At 38.4% G+C, this 17,156-nt stretch overlaps 1 protein-coding gene across 1 annotated transcript in view; it reads left to right on the top strand.

Moving 5' to 3' along the window:
* Window positions 1-17,156, top strand: part of MAT1A (methionine adenosyltransferase 1A) — an 18,294-nt gene extending 1,138 nt beyond the window's left edge. Inside the window, exons 2-9 of the mRNA XM_069864232.1 lie at window positions 5,671-5,748; window positions 7,092-7,214; window positions 8,913-9,025; window positions 10,376-10,519; window positions 11,123-11,341; window positions 14,700-14,882; window positions 15,421-15,554; window positions 16,461-17,156. Coding sequence (XP_069720333.1) covers window positions 5,671-5,748; window positions 7,092-7,214; window positions 8,913-9,025; window positions 10,376-10,519; window positions 11,123-11,341; window positions 14,700-14,882; window positions 15,421-15,554; window positions 16,461-16,563 — 1,097 coding nt within the window. The 3' untranslated portion in view covers window positions 16,564-17,156. The remainder of the gene's footprint in view (window positions 1-5,670; window positions 5,749-7,091; window positions 7,215-8,912; window positions 9,026-10,375; window positions 10,520-11,122; window positions 11,342-14,699; window positions 14,883-15,420; window positions 15,555-16,460) is intronic.

Here is a 17,156-nt window from a genome sequence, read left to right as displayed (position 1 = left end):
GATGTAACACAATCAGAAAATGGCAACCACATTCAGTCCTTGCAGTGTGTCGAATTTATATATAATTACATCCATTGTCAGTAGTGCAATGTAGATTCATAGGAAAAATAACATTGTACAATATGATCACTTTAAATTGACGATGGTATTAACAAAGTTGACAGATCACAATTTATGCCCCTCTAATCATTATTTTTAATCCCACATGAGCAATAATAGATAAGTCACAGAACAGGAGGTGTTGAAGTGAGTCCATTGATTTAGCTTTGTCCCTTGGTTTACTTTGTTGACTGAGTCTCTTCTTGTTTTGTTTCTTGTTTTAGAATTTGGCCTATCTTTTAGTTCTTATTTGCATTCCCTTCTACGTTTCCAAACTCTGTTGGCCTTCAGCAAGCTACCTTTTAAGCCCTGTGAGCATCGTTTTCCTCCTGTGCTGAAGCACTGGTGTGGCCTTCAAGAAACAGCGTTGCTACTTGTTGGATCTGTGTACAGCTTCTTACCTGGTAGAGGTTGCCAGGTCTCTGGGTACCATGAGATGCGAACTGGCTGTCAAGGAAGCTTATTGTAGAGGGAGCAGAAAACTGACATTTACTTGGGTGTTCTCAAGACTGTGATGCTTATACTTTCTTAAACAGCCTAGGTCTTCATGTAGGGTACTGAAAACCCAAATGCCTGTGACAAGGGAAAGATACAGGTTTTCCAGATCAAGGGAGCACATGTTTACAGTAATTAACTTTGTTTGGTCCTGCAAATTCTTGCTTCTGAACACAGCTCAGCAATGGGTCTTAATCATCTCAGTGACAGCTCTAGTTTCTGACATCAAATGCATCACCCTTACATCGTGGCCAGCGCCCCTGTTCCCCGTCTGTGACTTTACGGGAGAGGTGTAGACATGCCATTAGGTTTTTATCACCCAGGAAAGTCTTGGCTATTTCTTAAAATTGGACATGATGTCTGAGGCTGTAGTTCGGCCTCTAACATTATCAGTAGCACTAGAATTTTATTGTAAGTTTTGAGTTCCTCTGTTTGATACCAAATGGATAATTTGCATGTTCTTGATGATTTCTCTTCTGTATGTGGTAGTATAATTTTGCTACGGGGCATTATGAGAAGTAAAGATCCTGAACCTGAAGGAAAGATCTTTGTGTGAGCTATGAATTGTTCTGTTTATATTAGCTGAGGACTGAGTGCTTTAATGGAGACCTCTTTCTTAATAAACAAAGCGGGAGAAATTACATGCTTATTACTTGGGTATCTAGAGAACAGCCTTTTACCTGTGCGATGCCTGAGAGTTGTGTGTCACTAAGAAGCCCAAATTCCAGAGAAGCAAGTAATATCTGGCAATGATTAACATACAGGTGTTACCTATGCTTCCCAAAGACTTTATAGAGGACTGTTTATCCCATCCTCTCAGTCCAAATTCTTCATAATCACTTGGGTATAAAATTTGGGACTTCCTTCCAGTCTTTAATCTTGGCATTTAGTGGGGTAAGTTCCAAGCTCTCTGAAGACTTGCAAGTGACAACTTCTGCATTTCAGTGTAATGAAGGATACAGCAGCATGGGGAAGAAAAATCTTTTATTTTTTTCAGATAGCCTTTTTTTGTCACTGCTCCATTTTGTTTTATCCAGTAGTGTCTGTCTGTGCTATGCAATGGTTTCACAGTCCTTTGAAAGGCATTGTGTGTGACCCACAATGTCTTACAGGTGCCAAACTACTTAGGATTAATTTCTTCCCCTATCTGGTGTGACTTCAGGTGGGGTTGCTGGCAAACAGAATGTCATTGAGTTTTCCAGTAAGTATCAAGGAATCTTGAAAATAAAAAAATCTTGAAAATATGAAAGAAAACATCTACTGAAAGCACCTTCAGATTTTCAAACATATTAAGAACCTGTGCTTGTGTTTTGAATATTCACAGGATAAAAAAATCACAAAAGAAAAACAAAAGCAAGCAGAAAGTGCTCTTTCCAGCAAGTTGATGTTTGTGTCTTATATCTAGCATTATGTGTACTTAACTGTATACATAATATTTAAGTAAACTGTGCATTGAACAAAGAGAACAGATGCATAACATGTTTAAATAGTGAAATGTTAATATTGAAGTACCACCGCAGTTATCATAACACACTTCTTAAAAGTCTTTTACATAAGGGAAAACGTGAGACAGCACAATTCAGCTATTCAAAGTCTAGTGAAACCTTTTTTTGTAGAAAGCTTATTTTTTGATCAAGTGCTCATAAGTATCTGCATTTCTTGACTGCTTTATTTGTTTACCGGAAAACTGAGAATTGCTCAGTTTATCATATTTTGAATATATAATTTCACATTCCAGTGTGAAATATTTTTTCTTTTGATAAAAATAATGTATCATTAAAAATACCATATTTTATTTTGACAATCATAGTTTTTTTTTAGAAAATGAACCTTACCTTTTGAAATGTTCAATATTTAATATATTTACTTACAACATCAAAGCCAGAAGCATGGCTCTACCTGTTTTTTGTGCTTCAAAGGGCCGAGATACGTTTAATTAAATTTCAGTTGTTACTGCTTTTCATAGATGGGGGGTTGTGGGTGTGTGTGGTGAATCCATGAAACTGAATTCTTGCGGAGGTCCTCAGAACTTGCAGATGTCACAGCTTGTGTTTTTTAGGTTCTTATGTAGTGTAGATTCACATAACTATGTTCAACTACCTGCAAAACTGTGAATCTCCTTCAACTTACTGGAGATAATTCATAATTAGACATTTGAGAAGGGTTTATTATCAGCTCCCATAGACTCATTTGTTCCTTTTATAATTAGCAAGAGCTGTTTTACACGTAATTGGCATCTCTGCCATAAGGTTTGGGTATGTTGGATGATTTGATTTCATGAAAAGAATTCATGATTATCTAATACTTTCCTGCTCAGTCAAGACATCCTTAGCCTAGATATTCCTTTTGCAATATTTATCCTATTGGATAGTAGCTCACTATATGAAGGTAGGCACAAACTGAATTCTTACCTATTACATCATAATTTTAGATGATAATACCTCACCAGACATGGTCTGTTATGCTTTCCCTATTTCCAAAAATGAAGGAAAACAAAAGGAAGTAAATAATGGACAAGATTCCTGTTACATTTAGCAGCACATAAATGAAAAAGTGATGGTTGAGATGAGAAATTTAAATAACAGAAGGAAGGGTGCACAAAGCCTGTTAAACTTTGCTAAAAATAGAATGCCTGGTTTTATTTTACACCAGAGACCTTTATTAATAGACATGCCTTTAACTGAATGCATTAATCAGCTAATCAACCAGCTAGATTTCTCTTTCCATTCTTGATAGATACCTCTGTATCTGTGTTTGGGTCTAGCTACACTAGCAGCGCTGGTTATTGCACCAACGATCAGATCTGATATGAATTGTCAAACTGATTTGTCTCAGCCTATTTTAATCTAAAGGTCTGCTATCAGCATAGCAGATTAAATTATTCTAATTTTTTTTTTAATTTGTTAAGCTCTCACATAGATTTTAGAGAACAAACTAGTCTTAACTTAATATACGGGTACTGATATTTGTACAAGAATTCTTCAGACATATTAGTAAATGATGGTTGAATTTCATTCCTACCTTTCAAAAAGTTATCCAGTTTTCATCTAGAGGTTTGAAGGAACAAGGAATCCCACATACCTTTAGATGCATGGTTTCAATGGCTCTCGACCTTTGAAGATTTTCCTTTTTGAATCTTTGTTTCTCTCTCTTTAATTTTCAGCTCTCAACTGTAGTCCATCAGGCAAAAACTTTTCTCTTGGCATATTATATTTAGGTCCTTAGAGACTGTGACCCAAATGCCTGTAACCATTTACCTTTGGTAGGTTGCCTTTCCTTCAGTCTTTCCAAACTAGATTGAGCTTGATTGATTTCATCCTGTAAGACAGATTTTTCTGATATTGGGCTGTTCTTCTCAGTTTGTCCTAAACTTTCCCACAGCTTCTTAACTTTATCTTTGCAATACCACCACCAAAATCTGCTATTTCTGTAGCAGTCTGACTAATGCTGTTATATGGAGATAATTTCATTTCTATGGACAACTGTTCATCTGGATTTCTGTCATGATCTTCTCAGAGTTTTGTAAGACAAAGCCTTTCCTTCTGCAAATGTGGACTGGACTTTTTTTTTCATAAGTATTTGCTGTGTTATTTCTCTGAAAGGGAAGCAAAAAAGCTGCTTTCTATCTATCAGTATCCACAGAATACTGTAGAAGAAGTTCATGCAAAAAAACCCATGAAAAGATCCTGTTAAATCTTCATGTGTTGATTTCACTGCCTACTATGGCTAATGCTCCCTTGAGACATTTCATGAATGTTTGAGTTTATAAATTAATTTCAACCACAGGGTGCAAAACCAACATAAGGTTCTTTGTACCAGATGGGTCCCACAGGGAGAAACGAGGATGCATGAGTCATATGGGATTGACTGTACTCTTCTTGAATGCTTTGGAAAGGATGCATAAAATCATACAATCATAGAATGGTTCGGGTTGTTGAGACCCTCATCCAAACTGATCTTGACTCTCCAGTGATGCGGCATCCGTGACTTCTCTGGGCAACGTGTGCCAGTGCCTCCCCACCCTCACAGGAAAACATTTCTTCTTAAGATCTCACCTAAACCACCCATCTTTCAGCTTAGAACTGTTACCCCTTGTGCTATCCCTGCAATCCCTGATCAAGAGCCCCTCCCCAGCTTTCCTGCAGGCCCCCTTTAAGTACTGGAAGGTTGCTATAAGGTCTCTCTGAAGCCTTCTTTTCTCTAGGCTGAACAACCCCAACACTCTCACTCAGCTGGTCCTCAGAGGCCACACAGGGGACTTAGACAAACATGGACACTGACATCTAATGCAGGTGACACATGCTTTGTGTGGAGCAAGACAGACTGTTCCTGGCATGGAAACTCTGGGTGGTGAAAAGAAAAAAAACAACAACAACAAACTACAAAACATTCCCAGTCACTGGGAGTTTACAGCAGGACATTGGACCTGCACTACGAAGTTCATCCTATCCCAGTTGCTCTGTTGTCCCACACAAGTAAAAGAAAAATGCATGTTTTCATCTATGATTTTTGCTTTTATGTTTGAAAATACAGCTATATTTCCTTATAAAAATGGAAATTTTGAACAGAGCAAGCAGAGATACTTTTTAATCACTCCTGTCACCTTTGTCCCCAGTCTCACTAAACAAGGTTCATTTGGACTTCTACCTAAACTGAAAGAATGATGTCTGATATCTGTTTGGTAATAATTATCCCAAATTCTGCTCTTGTTAGAGCAGAATGATATGCTCATGATATGGAATATGTGCTGCATTGACTTGTGATGTTAGTGAAGGAGAAGGCTGATAGTAAAGCCTCTCAGGTAATTCGATGCATAACATACTTGTTTCACACTTAGGTGCAGAGAACTACAGGTGAGGTTGTAATCTGTCTACAACAGTAAATACATTCACCACTCCATCTACTGACTTTGCTTGCAGGATGTTTCATGTTGTTCTGTTTGGCAAGCTTAAATACTCCAGTAACAAGCAATAAAAGAATTCCTTGCTGAAATTCCTACTTGTTCAAAGAGATGCAGACAGTCCATGTTTTGTGTTGAGTGCTGTGGTTTTGAATAACAACTTTGATGTCTTGCAGACAAAATCTGTGATCAAATCAGTGATGCTGTACTAGATGCCCATCTCAAACAGGATCCGAATGCCAAGGTTGCTTGTGGTAAGTTGTTTGCTGCTTTGCTTTAAGTCATCACCCAGACAATGTTCTTTTTTAATGTTTGCAAAGAGCTTGATGCTATCATTTTACTCTCAAATAATTACATAAGAATTACAGTCTTGAAGAGAAGGAGAAGTGAGAAGAAACTGTAGAAGTGTTTATAAAGACTCAAGCCTATACAGGTTGTAGAAGGGTAGGATAGTTAATTTTGTGGACTGAATTTTCCTGGGAGAAATAGATTTAGCTTCATTACAGTGGATTTTGAAAGAATATTTGAATGTTTCATTGGAAAGTTAGTTTACTATTTTCGATGAAGTACTAATTTTTCAGTCCAAGTCTCCACAACTGCTTGGTTTTGAAATCTATTCAGCAAGAGTTGTGCCATTAACTCTTAGGTCATTACCCCAGTTCATGTATCATGTGACTAAATCCCATATTCAGATTCCTCCTACTGGGACTGGAGGCAAGGTTTTGAAATAGTTGATCACTGATGCATTTTATCTAGCCTTAGTATGTATCTTTGGTAAGATTAAGGGGATTTAGAAATCACTGATTAATGCTGTATTTCCCTAAAATCATAGAATCATGGAATGGTTTGAGTTGGAAGGGACCTTAAAGCCCCCTGCCTACAGTTCCAGCCCCTTGCCATGGGCAAGGACACCTTCCACTGGACAAGGTTTCTCAAAGCTCCATCCAACCTGGCCTTGTACACCTCTACAGGTTGTGGGGCCGCAATGACTTCTCTGAGCAACCTGTTCCAGCACCTCATCACCCTCACCGCAAAAAAATTCTTCCTAATACCTCACCTAAACTCCCCTCTTTCAGATTAAATCCATTACCCCTTGTGCTATCCCTGCACTCATGATGAAAAACCCCTCCCCATCTTTCCTGTAGCCCTTTTAAGTACTGGAAGGCTGCTATAAGTCTCCCTGAAGCCTTCTCTTCTCCAGGCTGAGCAACTCCAACTCTCTCAGCCTGTCCTTGTAGAGGTGTTCCAGACCTTTGATCATCCTCATGGCCTCTTCTGGACTCACTCTACCAGATCTGTGTATTTCCTGCGATGAATGAGTCCAAAACTGAACACAGGACTCCCCGAATCATGCTCAGTGTTTTAACTTTCCCATTTATAAGTTGGACATATTATTACTTTCCTTAGTTTCATGATGAATATGAAAAGAAATTGTTGCAGAAGGAGCTAATAACGCTAAATATATGGGTAGAAAGGACTTGTACTCTATATACCCCATAGATCTCTCAGTCGCCACCATCACAGACATAGTTATTTATTTGTCTTTGTGGGCTGTTTTTTTCTGCTGTTGTAACCCTGTTTTCATCACTCTTTTCAGAGACAGTATGTAAGACAGGGATGGTGTTGCTCTGTGGGGAGATCACATCTCGTGCTATTGTGGATTATCAACGAGTTGTTCGAGATGCAATTAGACATATTGGCTATGATGACTCAGCGAAAGGTTGGTGGAAAAACTCATGAAATCCTTGAAGAGCAAGGAATAGGCAACTGCAAAACAGGTCTGTTACCACTGCCACATACGGGCTTTAGCAAGCCTGTTAAAAACTGAATGTCCTGTGTGAAAGCTGCTTACATGGTGCTACGTGATACACTTTCTGCCTTTATCCCAGTAAGTAGAAAACCCGTCATATATTGGGTAAAACTCAAAAGGAATAAGCAGAATATACTTTGAAATGTGGTATTAGGCCAGAATAATTAACTGTAACTCGAGCCACTCCTCCAAACTTGTGAGAACCTGAATCTTGGTTATTTATTTGGCAAGCTGATTGGTGCATCTTGGTTTGAGAGAGAGGGAAGAAGATACCTAGTTCATTTTTTTGTACCATTATGTATTTGTATTGTGGTAGTATCTAGAAGTCCCAGGTGTAAAGCAAGTTCTCACTGTGCAAAGTGCTCAGTTAGCTTTCAACAACTCCTACACTCAAGTTTGCTGCCCAAAACTAGTTTGTGTAATGTACAAGTGATAAAAAAGACAAAATGCTTTATATACCAGATACATTTCACTTTCTGATTTGCCATATATCTGTTTAAACATTGCAAATATTCCAAGTATACTTTTAAAGTGAAGTTTATACTTAAAGAGCTTTTTGGTTAAAAAAAGTTGTATCCTGCAGTCCTTTAATTGCAATTGAATTTACAGGGGGGTGTTGATGGGAGAATATAGCAGCACATCTGCAGGTTACCTCCACCATCATGTAACAGTGGTGCTTTTAGAAGATGCTGGCAAATCTAGTAGGTCATAAATCTCCTTTTTGTCCTAACTGCCAAAAATCATAAGGGGAGATGCAATGACACAGTAAAAACCATTTTCTATGCAGAAGTAAAACAAAACGCTAAACCAAACAACTGCACACAGAAATATAATTTTCTTCTCTATATAGTATACTTAGAAGAGGGTGAAGAACGTTCTTCAAGTGGATCACATGCATATGGACATGTCTTTATGTTGTATTGGCTGAACGTGAGTTTGGTCAGCAGCTGCCAGTAGCTACAGTTCTAGGAAAAGTTGGATTTGGAGAGAAGCAAGTTACTATTAATATACCTAGGAGCAGGTGGAAAATTTTGTAAGTCCTCTGTAAATCTTTCAGTTTCTTTTGAAAAGGTTCCTTTTGGTCTTTGTAACGTAGATTCCCCCTTTTATATTTGCTGTGAGATTTGAATCTATGTTTTTCTCTGTTTATGGCTCTTACGCAAACTCCCTCGAGAGATTTAGATATAAACACTGTTTTACATGTATTAAAAATAGCATATCAGAGAGCAGAGCCTTCAGTTGCTGAAAGCATTGGATCCTAGAAATTTACATAAAGGTTTTTTTATACTATATATTGGGAAAGGCTCATTATTTATTTTCTTGATGAGTTTTCTACAGTTAACAATTTGTAATCAGAATTGACTTGGCACAGAGTGCCAATGCAAGAGAAAACAAGCAGTAACACGCTATAAGGGCCACCCTATATACCCCACCCTCTCCAAGAAAAGTTTTCAATTGTTGCATTGTTGTTGACTAAAAATAGCAGTTAGCTTTTGAGTCCTGAATGCTGTATCCTTCAAGATGAAAAATGTCATATGGCTCCACTTTTCTTTCCCTCATTGTGACAGAAAAAGCTAATTCACTGCTATTCCTTTTTTTTCCAAACAGGCTTTGACTACAAGACTTGTAATGTTTTAGTGGCTCTGGAACAGCAGTCACCTGATATTGCCCAAGGTGTTCATCTACACAGGAATGAAGAGGATGTTGGTGCTGGAGATCAGGTAGACATAACATCACAACTAATGCTTCAAAGCTGTTTGACTGGAAAACGTTTACCTCATCTTAGTGCCCTATTTTCTAAATCACAATCCGTGTGAAGATTTCTACACTTCCATCTTGGGCTACCCTAGAATAAAAGCCCACATTTTTATTAAAACAATAGGAAATTATTTGAACACAGACTCCTGCCTGGAGATTGTTACAGCACTCCATGCAAGTCAGGAGAGCTCTGGCAGTTTCTAATAGTTGAGTGTGTGTCCTTTAGAACTTAGCAAGGTATTTCACTTGTGTATTTCGTGTTTTTGTTGAGTAGCTTTCAGTTCATTAGACCATTCATCTTGCAGCCAGACTTGTCATGTAAGATGGAATAAACAAATGATCTTTGTACTTTCTCAGAGCTCTTGAGATTTTACACAGCAAAAAAATTAGGCAATGTTTCAACTGCCTTCAGCATTAGTGCAACAAAGGCAAATACACAAGAGTATATTTAATTCTCACTTATTTCTCAGAGGCAGCTATTGTAATAGGTGTTCCACATAATTAAGGCTGTCCAAGCTGCATTTCTGTGAGCTAAGTAACGCATGTAGATAATTATGTATGTTTCCTAGAGAAAGATGCTAACGTAAAAACTCCATAATCTGACTGATGCCAGTATGAGTGAGTTTAACATTTACAGTAGTTATCATTAGTAGTAATATCTAGTCTCTAACAATGCCGTTGAGAACCATAAGTGGAGATATCAGAGACCAGGAGCCAAGCTAATATTGTTCATAAAACCCTTGAGGACTAAATGAAAATGCTTTTATGCTGTCATGGGGACATAATAATATGTAAGATGAAAAGATATCTGACTCTTTGGCACTTGGATGGCCTCTCTTCCTATGGTATCAAAGGACCTTCCTGTCTTTTTTCTGGTTTTTTTTTTCTTTCTTTTTTTATTTAAATCACAATGCAAGAGCCCCTACAATCTTTTCAGGTTCATGATAGCACCTTTCCTGTGACAAAATAGTCCTGAAACTGTTTTGCTCCAAGAGATTTTTTTTTTTTATATGAAAGAACATGTTTTGGTTTGGTTTTTTTTTTTTCCACAGAAACTTCTTTCTTTTTTCCCGATTTCCAGCTCAACATGGAAACCTTCAGTCTTTCCATGAAAAGTTCTAGGAATGCCGTTTGTTTCTCATTACACTGTAACATGTTAGAGCCTGATCTGAATTAAGGCTTCTTGCACTGTAATGTAAAAGAGCAGAAATTAAACTTGAGGGTGCTGTTTACTCTTTACTTCAGATTAAATCTTGTTGCCTTTGGTTGTGGTGCTTTTAACAGTGATTGATGTATATCTTCTCCTCCTGTAGGGTTTGATGTTTGGTTATGCAACAGATGAGACAGAAGAATGTATGCCTCTAACAATTATTCTTGCTCATAAACTGAACGCCAGGTTAGCAGAGCTGAGGCGTAGTGGAGAGCTTCCTTGGCTGAGGCCTGACTCTAAGACGCAGGTAAATTCTGCTCCGCATAGTTCACATGGTTGAAAACTAACATTTTTTCTTTCCAGAAATCTTGAAAAGACAGTAATTGGTAGTGTTCAGAGGATCAGGATCATCTACAAGTAGCAGATATATAACCTACAAATAGCATTTCCACTGCTTATGATACTGTCTTCTTGGCTGTTGGAAATGTTTAACATGAGTCAGAGTGCTCAGAGCATTTAACCACCTACTCATGAAGAAACATTTGACCCATCAGACCTAACTGGTCCCTGCTCATTTAAAAAGTGACAAGAGACCCAAAGGATTTATTTGTCTTCAGGGATGCAGGCTGGCTTTTTTTAAGATGCACTGAGAACATAGATTTCTGAGGCTTGGGAGTTTCACCTGACATCGCAATCAAAAAAAACATGTTTTGAACAACTTAGTAGAAAAATCAGAATGTCCTAACTGAGTCTTTTGGAGAGGCCTCAGTATTGACAGCAGTGATCTTTATGATGTTAGCACTTTGCTACAATTTTGCTCTTGGCATAGCGTAGGATGAAGGTTGGTGTGGACCAGTAATAACTTGTATAGCAACTTGGGTTTTTATTTCCTCCTTCTTCTTCTATTCAGGTCACGGTTCAGTACATCCAGGACAATGGAGCAGTCATCCCAGTGCGTGTTCACACCATTGTGATATCTGTGCAGCATGATGAAAGCATTTCACTGGAGAATATGCGCAGAACCCTGAAAGATCGTGTGATCCAAGCTGTTGTCCCTGCAAAATACTTGGATGAGAAAACTATTTATCACCTTCAGCCTAGTGGACGTTTTGTTATTGGAGGGCCTCAGGTTTGTGTTGAATTATTTTGGTGCTTTTATCAGCTTGCCTTTGAAATTGGGCATATGTCTTAAAAGAAGCACTCAGCTTTTTAGGATATCTGTCCTAGGGTGTAAGAAGCAAGCTGCCTAGTGGGAGTTTTCATTGCAGTTCACAGAATCATGGAATGTCCTGAGTTGGAAAGGACTCACAAGAATCATAGAATCCAACTCCTGTCCTTGCATTGGACTATCCCAGCATTCACACCACGTATCTGAGGTCATTGTCCAAATGCTTCTAGAATATTGTCAGGCTTGGTGCTCTGACTGCTTCCCTGGGCAGCTGTTCCAGAGCTCCACCACCCTCTGTGTGAAGAGCCTTTTCCTAATATCCAGCCTAACCCTCTCCTTGCACATCTTCTTGCCATTTACTTGAGTCCTATCATTGGTCGCCAGGGAGAAGAGATCGATACCTGCTCTTCCTCTTTCCCTTGTGAGGAAGCAGTAGACCATGATGAGGTCACCTCTCAGTCTCCTCCGGGCTGAGCAGACCAAGTGACTTCAGCCACTCCTCATATGGCTTCCCCTCTTAACCCTTCGCCAAGTATGTGGTTCATGTCCTCCTCTGGACACTCTCCAGTAGCTTTCAATCCTTTTATAGTAGTGCCCCAAACTGCACACAGGACTCAGCAGCACCCAAGGTTTCATGTGCTACATGCCAAAGTAAGCTTTGAGGGCATGGTTATATTATATCACGTGTTGTGACTAGGCAGGCAAGTTGAGCTGCATCTCGCATTGCATGTGGAATGTATAGATGAGCTCTGTGCTTCCTCAGACCCCCTGTAGTCCAGTACTGAGACACACACTCCTTACAGAGCGGTGGACAAGAAAAGGTTTACTTTTCATACAGTGAACTTGGGTTTCATATCTGTATAGCTCTCACTGTTCTGCCTGACACCAGTGAGAGCTGAAGGTGTTCATCTGCTCTGAAAATCAGCCCCTGTTAGGTTTCTCCTGTTGAGAAAATAAATGTTGCTTTTGCTTGATCTAGGCAATGCAGGAGCTGAGATTTATAACTTGATCCTGCACTCACAGAATTCAGGCAGAACTTCCACTCTCAGGATCAAGGCTTTTGAGATTTAGGTTTTGAAAACAAATTCACCATTCCAAATGTTCTAATATTTTGTTCCTTTCAGAACTATAACAGCAAAATTTCAAAGCTCCTTCCTGCAATTAGGTCAAATTTTACAACAAAATTTTTTCTGAAGTGCTGTGTCTTTTTTTACATTAGTGCTACAGAAGAAGTTTCGAGATTAATATTCATTATAAAAATGATTACACAAAATATGTATTTTTGTGTATTTGAATTGGTTGTATCACTAATTTCGTTTATCATTGACATCTTAGACTATGGACAAATGGAGAAGCAAACCTAAGCCGTAGCTTGGACCGAATGAACCAATGCAGCAGTCGTAGCTACATACATAAAAGGCAACACACATCAGAGTTTTCAGGCATGCACTGAACTGCATTAATTTAAAATTGTAATATAATTATATTTGGTAAGCTAAGCAGAAATACCTTTTCTGCTCTTGTGGTGGAACCGTATTGCTTATATTTGCACATACAAACACAGGCAGGTTGCAGTGTATGTTTGCAACTTGTTAAACCTGAGATAAGTATGGGTCAATCTGCCTGTGTGTCCGTGGCCTTACAACTGCTATTATCACTTGTGCAATTTAAAATAGCATTGCAGCAACCAGAAAAAAAAACCAAACCCAAACCCACAGACCTATTTCTTTCCTTGTCTTTTACATCTTGAACTTTCGTATTACTTTTCATAAGAGTATTACTCAGTTTTATTTTTGACAACACTAGCTATAGAAGGCTGCTTTTATCTCCAGTTCAGTTTATTTAACGAAGACACATGTGTTTCACTGGGGATTTTTGCCTTATGTTTTCGAGTCTGGTGATAAATTGAATTCTGGCTATGACAAAATCAGTAAATTGGCTGCTGTTGCTGTTCTCCCAGCAGCAACACCTGCTGGTGCTGTAAGGACATTACACCTCGTCACAATAGTGGCTACATGCTTTACAAAAGCATTTATGCTCTTTCAGCACCTTTAAAATGTGAGGTAGGTTTTATTTTACCCTTTCAACTATCGATTTCTATTCCTCTCACTCAGTTCTACAGTCAAGGCACAATGGCACACCAGGTTGTTCTCATTGCAACTATCTGTGCCATCAGAAATTAAGTTTGGAGTTAAACAGAAGAACCCCAGGAGGAGCAGATTCTTTAGACAAGCTCAGTTATCTGCAATTCAGATTTACATCTTGCTGCTTTCCTGGCTGAATGGGACAAACAGTGCCAAAGGTTTTCTTCTGTGTGTATGCATAGTCACCCTAAGAAAAACTTTGACTCTCCACTTGTGTTTGCCATGCAAACATTCCAGCAGTTGAATTTTACTGACATGATTTTTTGTGGACAAAGAATTTCAAACCTGCCCGCACAGGTGGAGACTGAATTTCAAATATGACCATGTTTCCATTCACCCTGGAAAACTTAAGGATTTAGCAAACTGGAGGTGTCAGACAATTAGTCGGGCACTGGTCAGCTAACCAAGATCAATTGAAAACACGAAGTACTTGCGAGGACCATCAGGATAGCTGTGCTGACACCTAGAAGCTTATCTGCATTTCCTTATTTAATATTTTAGAGTATTCATCTATAAGTAACTGTTCTTAGAGAGAAGTAACCTTTTTTTTCTCAATTAGCTATAACTGCCTGCTACTCCATATGAGTTGTGTACAATTTAAATTAGACTATGACTATTCTGGGATTGGATATATGTTTTTTAGTATGTGCTTGTGTGACAGCCTCTATACTGATACTGAAGTGCAAGTCAGATTTTGACTAAAAAATATGACAGTCTAATATTTATATATTTATATATAATTTATGTATTTATATATTTATTTATTTTATTTTATTAATAGTATAAAATCTCTCAGTGGTTCCTATATGGCACATAGTTTGTGAGCAATATTCTGTAGTCAGTTTGGATGTGGTGGATAGGTCACTTCTAAAGCAAAGTTTCCATGTTGTCTAGAATATTTACTTCTGAAACAGTGCATGCTCTAGCTCTCTGGGTTTAACCATGTTTCTTGATTGCCAAACACAATTTGTGAATGGCTTGTCTTATGAATCTGGCTTCAATGAACATTTATAGCCACTATTGTAGCCTAGTGAGACGATTTTATTCCTTCAGCTACCCCACTGCAATCCATATGTGGTGAACTTACACATTGTTGTAGTCTTCTGAAGAAAGCATAACTTTGAGAGTTATAATAAAAAGTATTGTAAAACGGACAAATTCTTTTACTGATTCAGGGGGATGCTGGTGTTACTGGTCGAAAGATCATTGTGGATACTTACGGTGGCTGGGGAGCCCATGGAGGTGGTGCCTTTTCTGGCAAAGACTATACGAAGGTGGACCGATCAGCTGCGTACGCAGCCCGTTGGGTGGCCAAGTCTCTTGTGAAAGCTGGGCTCTGTCGCCGTGTTCTGGTTCAGGTATGGTTTGCTATGAAGGTTGCTTTTCTCCAGAAAAAGAGAAAGAAGTAATCCTTTTTTCTCAATTACCTATAACTGCGCACTCCTCCATACCTTTCCAGCTTCACTTTGAATACACATCGTATGAGATGCTGTAGTAGAAGTGGTCTTGGTGGCTTGGGACTGAAGGAAGACCTTAATGTTCTTGGTTCAGGCCCACTGTCATGTCACTAATGGCCTATCGGCTTTTTGAAGCTGGAACTTTTCATTTTGCTTTCTTTTACTGGCTGTTTTTTTTTGACATTTATTGAGCCCTCAACCTTTGACATGTACTGTCGTGGAAATGAGGGGTGAGTGGATAACAGGGAAGAAAGTTGTCTGGAGACCTCAGCATTTTCAGTGTTTTCTTTACTACAAATACAGATTCTATAAGTATGGGAAAGGAAAAAGAGAATTTTCCGAAGATGGTTCATGAATGAACCTTCCTTCCATTGTATACTGTTGCCTACTAAGGTGCTGTGTTTATTTGCTAATTATGGTGTCTTTTTTTTTGCCACAGGTTTCTTATGCTATTGGGGTAGCTCGTCCACTGTCCATTTCACTGTTCACTTATGGAACTTCCCAAAAAACAGAGAAAGAGCTGCTGGACATTGTGCACAAAAACTTTGATCTTCGGCCTGGAGTCATTGTCAGGTATGGAAACACACAAAAAGGAAAATATCTTAGTGATCACATCCTAGAAATGATTTCTTGCAAAACCATTAGATGTTACAATGTCAGAGGCAGCCTCTTAAACTAGCATGGGATTGTTCCATGCCGTACGGAAGAGACTTTCTCTCATTCTGTCAGTCTTCACAGTTTTAATCATAGAATGGTTTCACTTGGAAGGTACCTTAGCAGGTCATCCAGTCCAACCTCCCAGCAGAGGCAGGGACATCTTTAACGTGATCAGGTTGCTTAGAGCCCCATCCAGCCTTGAATATTTCCAGGGATGGGGCCTCCATTGCTTCCCTGGGCAACTTGTTTCAGGGTTTCACTGCCCTCACTGTAAAAAATGTCTTCCTTATATCCAGTTTAAATCTGCCCTCCCTTAGTTTAAAATCATTACACCTTGTCCCGTCTCAACTGACCTTGCTAAGAAATCTGTCTTTTTATGGATCTACCAGTGTGCTATGTCTTTTAAGATAACAGATGTACGTTTTGAGTTTCATATGAAGGATATACTTTCAGCATTTGGTCTTATATAGCAAGTGGAATCCAAATAAAAGAACTTGTGTATTTCAAAAATTTAAGTTACTTTGCTATGAAAAAAGAAATGTTTTGTTTTACAAAAGGATTTGAAGGCTATTTCATCTTTTCCATCAAAATTAATAATTCTTAATAATAAGGACTTCTGTAGCCCTAAAGTACCTCACATTTAAATTTTGTTGTCACTGTCATGGTTCTTCACTGGACATGTTCACTGGTATTGCTTGCATCTCTGGAAAATGCTTGCTTGACTAATGGCACAAAATAGATATCAACATCAGAATCTTAATGCTAATTATCATGAAGCATCTTAATGTGAAGAAATTTCTCTTCTTTTTACTATACACACAGGGATTTGGACCTAAAAAAGCCCATTTACCAGAAGACTGCATGTTATGGTCACTTTGGAAGAAATGAATTCTCATGGGAAGTGCCTAAAAAACTGGTGTTTTGACACTAGCTGTCACCCTTTAAAAACAAAAAAGAAGAGAAGTCCACTAATGATAAGGATGCTTCTGAAAATCAAATCTGACAGCTTTGTATTTAACAAAATGAATTTTAGATTTTAAATAGAAGAAAGAAAAAATATTTTATTGAAAATTGATTGGTTTTTTACCCTCAGTGTCTTTCATTATCTAAGATACAAAAGATAGAGTCTGTTTTGTTTTTTTTAATCAGCATAAGACAACATAATACAGTTTACTTTTTATTGCTGCTCTGTTGGTTCTTTTGATAAAGGCTAAGTATGACTCAGGTACACTGAAACTCAAACCTTTCGCGGGCAAAGGCAAAGATGACTTTCCCAACTCTGACTAAGGATCAGCAGATCTCTTTCTTCTAATTAGACAATGGGAAATTCTGGGGTCCAATTTCCTTACTGGAGCTAGCACTGCATTCAGCTGGGGGCTGCTTTTATGGGAGAAGGCTGAATATCACGTAACTGTATCTCAGCCTCTTTTGTAGGATGTGTTAACGTATATGTAATATTTAAATCATTTTCACTGCACATGTGCTGTACTGTTGTTTCGCTTACCTATGTTTTTTGAA

This window comes from Phaenicophaeus curvirostris, chromosome 9 (assembly GCF_032191515.1).
Source record: "Phaenicophaeus curvirostris isolate KB17595 chromosome 9, BPBGC_Pcur_1.0, whole genome shotgun sequence".
Taxonomy (NCBI): Eukaryota; Metazoa; Chordata; class Aves; order Cuculiformes; family Cuculidae; genus Phaenicophaeus; species Phaenicophaeus curvirostris.
This window is presented reverse-complemented; position numbering and strand designations above follow the sequence as displayed.